This window comes from Triticum dicoccoides, chromosome 1A, assembly GCF_002162155.2.
Source record: "Triticum dicoccoides isolate Atlit2015 ecotype Zavitan chromosome 1A, WEW_v2.0, whole genome shotgun sequence".
NCBI lineage: Eukaryota > Viridiplantae > Streptophyta > Magnoliopsida > Poales > Poaceae > Triticum > Triticum dicoccoides.
The window spans coordinates 594,869,096-594,876,257 of NC_041380.1; the positions used below are offsets into that span (position 1 = coordinate 594,869,096).

The window sequence follows — 7,162 nt, forward strand, 5'->3', positions numbered from 1 at the left end:
GTTGATGCACTTCTGAAGCCTGAAGGAAATATACATGCATAGTGGCAGTGCTTTGTTTTAGTTTCTTTTCCTGCAACCTATATTTGTTCTTGTGATTCCTGTATTTGTTTGAACACTTGGAAGTCAAGGGTTTTGCAAGACTCCTACTGCCAAAAAGATGGCGGAATTCTTTATTTCAGCTGGGTTTCATTTTGGAAGTTATGTTCTTGTCCAAAGTTAATGTGTGGTTGTGATGTTTCATCCCGAGCAACATCGGTCCGGACGACTACGTGAAGGATACATGCTCACAAAAATTGTTCATCAGGCTATGCAAGGCACCAGACTTCTCACACAAAGATGGAGTCGCCGCAACTGCAGAAACAATGGCATTGCCGGCATGGCGTGGTTGAGCTGCTGCAGGAATTCGATGATATTTGACCTATAGCCAATTACATGGAAGATAACCTAAAATTTAGAGTTCATATGTTCTTGTGATGGAAAAGTTTTATTCCACGTAATAACTAAGATACAGAAGGGATTTAGGATGATACAACAAGCAGAGAAATCAAATTTCAGAATGTTTCAACATTTGAACAAAGCTCACATGTTTCCATATAAGCAGGCATGACAATATATACTCAAGAGGACCAACCTGAAGTTTTCTGCTCACAAGAAATAAACATGACAAGTTACCTAAAGATATCGCTGGATTTTCTGTTCTCTTTCGTCACATAAAAGTTAATTACCACTCCAACTTCAGGCCGATTCTATTACCGTTGCCAGCATCCAGAAAAACCTACAACTACAACTAGATGTCATATTACTAATTACATAAGCTCAGGAGACTTTCTAGACTTCTAATATAAAGCTAGTTCATATCGTTCTTTGGCTCGGAGACGAAATTGGCTTCACTATTCTTGCTTGTAGCGCCATCTTCTTTCATGTTAGTTGCCACGCAGTAGGCGAGCAGACCAAAATATCCCAGAGGAAGACATATAGTGTTAAAATCGTTGAGTCTTCTTAGTTGTCGAAACCTGCGCCTGCGGGGTGACAAGAGCAGAAAAGGCTCTCAGACAAGAAATGGGGAAAATAGAGCATAGTCATGCATATGTTTGAGATTACATACCAAATTGGGTCATGAGGCCTAGGCTTCACTTGAGCAGCAAGGTGAGTGATGAGCTGATGAGTTTGGATGTCTTCCCAGGACAACTCTGGGTAAAGTTCAGAGCTTTTCACCGCTACAAGCAAATCATACATCTCTTCTTTCTTCTTATTGAATCGCATTTCCAGCAATTCCAGCTCGCCGTGAGGCGCTGCACTAGATGTCGGCTGGCCACAAGAGACACAACATGATTAAATTAATATTAATTAGCATAGTTTTCTTCACAGAATGTATCTGTCATATATTAGTGGTCTGCTGAAAGAAAATTATACATGGCCTTATGACATGGTAGAGGCTATCATCATTCTTAATTTCTCACAAGGTTGAGGTCTTAATCTCCAGCCAGCAACCGATTGCCGGATCTCAAGAGCAATCAATCAATGGCTGCAAGTGACTCCTGATCGCCGGCAATCAAAGATTTTTTTTGAAAAAATTCTTTGTCGCAAGTCATCAGGTGGCCGGAAACAAAGCCAACGCCGCTACTGCTTGAGAGGGCAGCCGTACCCTCGGAGGCCTCCGACGGCAAATCGGCTGGATCTGGGAGGGAGAGGGGTCGAAGGTCGGAGAAAAGAAGTACCTTGCCACTGATGGAGGAGGTGGACATGGGCCGGCGGGCAGGGGAAGCGCCGTTTAGCAAGAGCCGCCGAGGTCCCTCCGCCACGACCGAAGGCCTCACCAGCGCTCCTCGCTGCTGGAGCGCACGCTCGCAGAGCCTCTTCGCCGCGTGCCGGAGCGCCGCCATCGCTCTCGCCGACTCGATCGATCCGCTTCTTCTTCGTCGGTTTCCTGCTGGGGATTGCTTTCGCTAGCAAAGTACAGGGGCGTGTCCGTCGGTTTGGGGGGGCCTCCAGTGTATATAGGCCCGCCCCGGCCCGGCCCGGCAGTCCGTCTCTCTGTCTGTCTTGTTTTCGAAACGGAACTCTGTCTGTCTTTCCCTCAAAAAAAAAAAAAAAAGGAACTCTGTCTGTCTTGTCTTGGTGATTTTATGAATTGTGATCGGTTTGCAGCCTTGGCACGGAAGAAAGAGAACTCCGCAACCGGCTCGCTCTCCGTTTCCACTTTGGACCAGTGACTGTAAAGGGTTTTTTTTTCCGCCTATAAAAAATTCTTAAAAACACGCGCCGGATACGTTTGTGGACGCAGATGCAGGAGCCGGTGACCCCAATCATGTGCACCAAACGTTCGTCTAGATATATTTTTCCTATGCGGGGAACGCTCAAAATATAACGAATAGAAAATAGTACAAATAATCCATTAATAGCATGCACATATTCTAGTGCCCCTTGAGCCAAGTGTTGTTCATCCATAGTTCAAAAATATATATTACACCCGGAATAATCGTAGGAAGACTACCAGGTAGTATTGGTGGAGAGAAATTCTTAGGATTGCATAGAAATGCTTTTCAGGCAGGCCCAACAGAAACCTCAAGACAAAGCAATTCCAAAGTTGCTTACACTGCCCTTCTTCATCACCATGAATCATTTTCATGGCCAACCTCCTTGCCCTCTGCAACTTCATCCTTCCACGTGTCATGTGCCATTCTTTTTGAAAAATCCTTGAAATTTTCATAAGGTTCATGTCTTGGTCTGCCCTAAAGCTCTCCAAATATTTATGTGCAAGTAAAGGAGCTGTGAAGGCCTTGATCTTCTAGTTCTTGTAGCAAGTGTGCTCATCCGCATATATCTTGATCATGAAAGCCTTTGTCCTACTATCATATGGATCCTACAAGTACCAAGTGCAATCCTCATCACACTTTGCTTTCAACCTTAACATGTCATTCACTTGCATCTTCAAATCAACATGTTGACAAGAATGCTCTTTGATTGCTTTCCTCAATAGCTCCACATCTCAAAGACTTGTCCAACATGGAATCTTGGCCTGCGAAGATCCTCTGGTCTGAATGTTTTGAACTTAAACTATATCTCTTAATCATCTAAATCACATGCGACGGATCTTCCTCTTCAGACAAATCTTCATCAAAATTGTAATTTTTTGCCTTTTATCTTGTCTTTTGATTTGTCCTTTATCTTCTGCTTTGTTCTTTCCTTTGTCAGTTGGTTTGGAGATTGGTTAATTCACCTTCTTCCGCTCAGGTTCATCCTCATCTACATTTTCTACATAAAGATCATCATCTCATGACCTATGTCATTGTCACTATCAATAAGTACATCAGGCTCATAGTCCTCATCATCTGAATCACTATCCATTTCTGCATCCTCTGTTTCCATGTGATTTGTGAAATTGCTTTGCATTGCACTCCTTCTTAGTCTTGTGATGCATGCATTCTCTTCCTCAATGTGCTCACTAGGCATTTGCTGAATAACCTGTAGTACAACGGGCTCCGGTTCAGTTTTGATGTTCCTCAGGTGCCTCAATGTTAGCAAATGTGGATGACCTTCTACTAAAGATAAACTAGCTAGTTCCTATCCACTTCTGGATACACAATCTGTATAGGTACATGTGCCACTTGCTCTGCTTCTCTTTGCTCTGCTTGTATGTACATCACTAGCTTAGATGGGCTCATCACTGTAGGAAGGGTTGCTCTTGGATTAAGAACAACATCATACACATTAAGGTGGGCATGGAAGCTATCATCATGATCCAAGTACAATTTGAATGATTGGTGTCCAAATGACAGGAAATGCATCATAGTATCTATATCTTCCTCGCTCCTAATTTCCCTCAGGCTGTTCCTGCCAATTGTAAATATAGGCACACAACGGTATACATTGACCCTGCTTGCCATCTCCCATCCAATCTCCTCAACAATGTTATGTACCATAATCTAAGACCAGGTGATGTTATATAGGTAATCATAAGAATCAACTCTGCCATTAACATAAGAATGGTTGTTGCCTTCACCAAGAAAATAATCACCATGGTTGAATTGCATAGAGAACTCATTGTTGCGAGGTCTTGTTGACGAACACATGCATCATAATTGAAGCAAACATCATTTCCTCAAACCACCATAAACTCTAACCCCCAATCCTGCAAACCCTGCATATAAGCGAAGCCAAATGTGCGTTGTCAGTGAGCCCGAGAGGGCTTTTTTTGCAAAATATCAAAGCCTCCCATGCGCTTTTGCATACGTGGCGGGCAACAGAGGGTCATACCGGGCTCATAGGCGACATTTACATGCGCGTCAAATCGTACATAATGACCGTACCGGGCGTATTTTGAAGTGCAGTGATAGTGTGCATCGAGGATAAATTCATTGAGCGCGGTTGTATTTATCTCCTCACTTCCTCACAGAGGTGACACCGAACGGCACCCCCGTATGTTGATGATCAGTTCCCCGTGTGGTCGATGAACCGGAGGAGGACGAAGGAGGAGGCCACGTGGGCTCTAAGATCTCACCGTCGGCGAGGCTCAACACTGGAGGGCTGCAGTGGTGGCAACCTCCACCATGTGAAGCAATGGTGATCACGACAGTCTTGCTTGGTCGTTTGAGTATTTATTTCATTGCAAGAGCTATGGCAAGGAGGTGATTGTTCTCTCGGTTGGATTAAATTCATTTTCTCTTCGGCCTCTTCTGTTGTTATGTTAAACAGAGTTCCTGGTAAAAAAAGTGCTTGCATACGTGGTGTTAGGCAGGGGGGATCCGTTATCTCCATTACTTTTCGTTGTTGCTCCCATCACTTTCCTGGACATGAGTTTCCGGTGGTTCAGTATGCGGACGACACGTTGTAGTACATGAAGCTTCGTTTTTTCAGCTGTGCGCTATAAAATATATTCTATTGGTATTTAGGAAGCCACAGGTTTGAAAGTAAACTTCAACAAATCATGTATGGTACCGATAAATGTGGACCCAAATCAAGCTAGGCTGTTGGCAGATCATTTTGGTTGCATTGTGGGGCCGCTGCCCTTCACTTATTTGGGTCTTCCCATGGGAAGCACCAAGTCGAGAATCAATGAGCTCTTAACCACTGGTTAGCACGTTGGAGAGGCGACTTGATGCTGCTTCAAAGTTTCTCAATTATGCTGGTCGACTGACCTACGTAAACTCTGTTCTTTCTACCCTACCAACATTCTTTATGTGCATGATCAAACTTCAAAAAACAGTTATTATTCATGTGGAACTTCATACATTTTTGGTGGAGCTGCGCATTGAGTCTCTGATGCCCAGCTAGATATTTGGCCGTTTAAGCGCACTCGATCGGGAAGTCTCTCTTCCGCGGGATACTACCAATTGATGTTTCCTGCCTTGAGGTTTGTCCATTGTATGATCTTATGTGGAAAAGCAAGTGCTAGCAGAAGGTATTCATGTGGCTTTTAACTGTCGATCGGCTTAACATGAGATATAGTATGATGGATCGACGACATTGGACGATCGAGTCTGGGGTAAATTGCGCTCTCTGCCAAATCAGAACCAGAGAGACTAGAGACCGCCTGTTCTTTAACTGCAGGTTCACTCAGCGATGCTGGAGAAGCATCAACATCCAATGGGGGTGGGGGTGGGTTCGGACATTATGGCTCTGCTTAAATCTGCAAAGGATGAGTTCAATGGCCCTTTGCTTCATGGGAATCATTTCTTCTGCCTTGTGGAACATTTGGAAACAGAGGAATGTATGTAAAATCCTTGTACTCGCTGTACTTAATGAAAATTATAACATAGGGGATTCCCCTACTGTTTGCCCATAAAAAAAATCACTTCATATTTTGTCGATGCTGGATACACCCCAAAGCTACAGAATTTAAACTGATATCAAAAGTACAGACTTCACGTACAGCATCACTGCTTCCTTTTCTGAAAATAGATTCAGCCCCAAACAAGTTGGGGTAGGCTACAGTTGAAACCCATAATAAATCAAAACCAAGTCATGGTTCTGGCACATGGATAGGTAAATAGATAAACGGTAAGCTAAAGGGTGATATCACATGAACATAACTGTAAGCATAAGTAACTTATACTGTCAAAGATAAACAGGATTTGAACAATTGCTATCAAAAGTACAGATTTCGCAAACAGCAGCACTGCTTCCTTTTATACTCTATTGGACAAAAAGGGTAATGGTACCCAGAACAGCTAGAGGACTAAACTAAAGGGACAATTACGCAAACTAGGACACCCCCTTGAACTAGAACATGCGACAATGATAGTACAGTAGAAACTGGAAATGACTCATGCACAATGCCCTTTCAGAAAATTGATTCACAACCAATTGGAGACAATAGAACATGAAAACACCTCCGGCCATCCAATATATTTACAGTCATTTTGCTGTAGTGATGTTGTCGGTCCAGAATTAATTTCGAGTTTACTTGCTCGATACAGCGGGAACGGCATCAAGTCAGTTTCTCAAGTTCTTAACAATGCATGTATGCGTTAAGCAATCAGCAGAACTTGGTGAACTTGCATTTTTTACTGAAGTACAGATTGGAGCATAATTCAAATTTGAGTCAGACAGTACAGCAAGTAGAAATATTTTGGCAAAGATAAAGCAGGATGTCCCAGCAAACCTAGAAAGGAAAGAAAATGTTGAATGATAGTATTATACAAGCAAAGTAACAATTTATAAAAGGAACATTAAGCAAATTTGTACCTTCACATGGTTCTCTCTCTCTCCACTAAGTTGTGCAGGACTTCACATGTGCAGGTGGTGACTGGTGACACTGGAAAAAATGTTGGGATAACACAAACTAGTTCTAGCTCTCACCAACTGATTACACAACAGATATATGTGACTGGAACACAAATACCTCGACAATGAAATAGATTGCAGAGCAGAGAACATACAGAGAAGCAGTGGAATAAAAACCCAAACCTACAGAACGGAACTATGTAACTCATATAACTGATTTTTCAGCCTCCATTGTTTCTGTCCTAAAAAATCAGAATATTGTTCCAACAGCAGTGAGCATGACAGACCATATGGTGTGCACCAGAACCTAGCTTAACTCAATTGTGATGCCAAGAAAAAATTGATGAAGTTCTAAAGGAGTGCAGCTTCATAGTAGTAAATAATGTAGCCAGTACAAGATTCAGCCAAGGACCTGGTAGGCTGCTAAGTCCATCTC

The 7,162-nt window shown here is 42.9% G+C and overlaps 1 protein-coding gene across 1 annotated transcript; it reads right to left on the minus strand.

Moving 5' to 3' along the window:
• Window positions 1–584: 584 nt before the first annotated feature.
• LOC119348926 lies at window positions 585–1,980 on the minus strand. The gene is made up of 3 exons (XM_037616933.1): window positions 1,719–1,980; window positions 1,106–1,308; window positions 585–1,019 (listed from the first exon to the last, which is right to left on the minus strand). The coding sequence occupies exons 1-3, from the start codon at window positions 1,881–1,883 to the stop codon at window positions 848–850; spliced, it is 540 nt and encodes a 179-aa protein (XP_037472830.1). The 5' UTR covers window positions 1,884–1,980; the 3' UTR covers window positions 585–847.
• Between the last annotated feature and the right edge of the window lie 5,182 nt (window positions 1,981–7,162).

Bases quoted from the DNA above. Each gene is read 5' to 3' on its own strand.
- LOC119348926 (XM_037616933.1), bottom strand. From the start codon at position 1,883: ATGGCGGCGCTCCGGCACGCGGCGAAGAGGCTCTGCGAGCGTGCGCTC. The intron at 1,309-1,718 runs GTACTTCTTTTC...TCTTGTGGCCAG, and splicing joins CCTCCTCCATCAGTGGCAAG to CCGACATCTAGTGCAGCGCC. The intron at 1,020-1,105 runs GTATGTAATCTC...GTCACCCCGCAG, and splicing joins AGGCCTCATGACCCAATTTG to GCGCAGGTTTCGACAACTAA.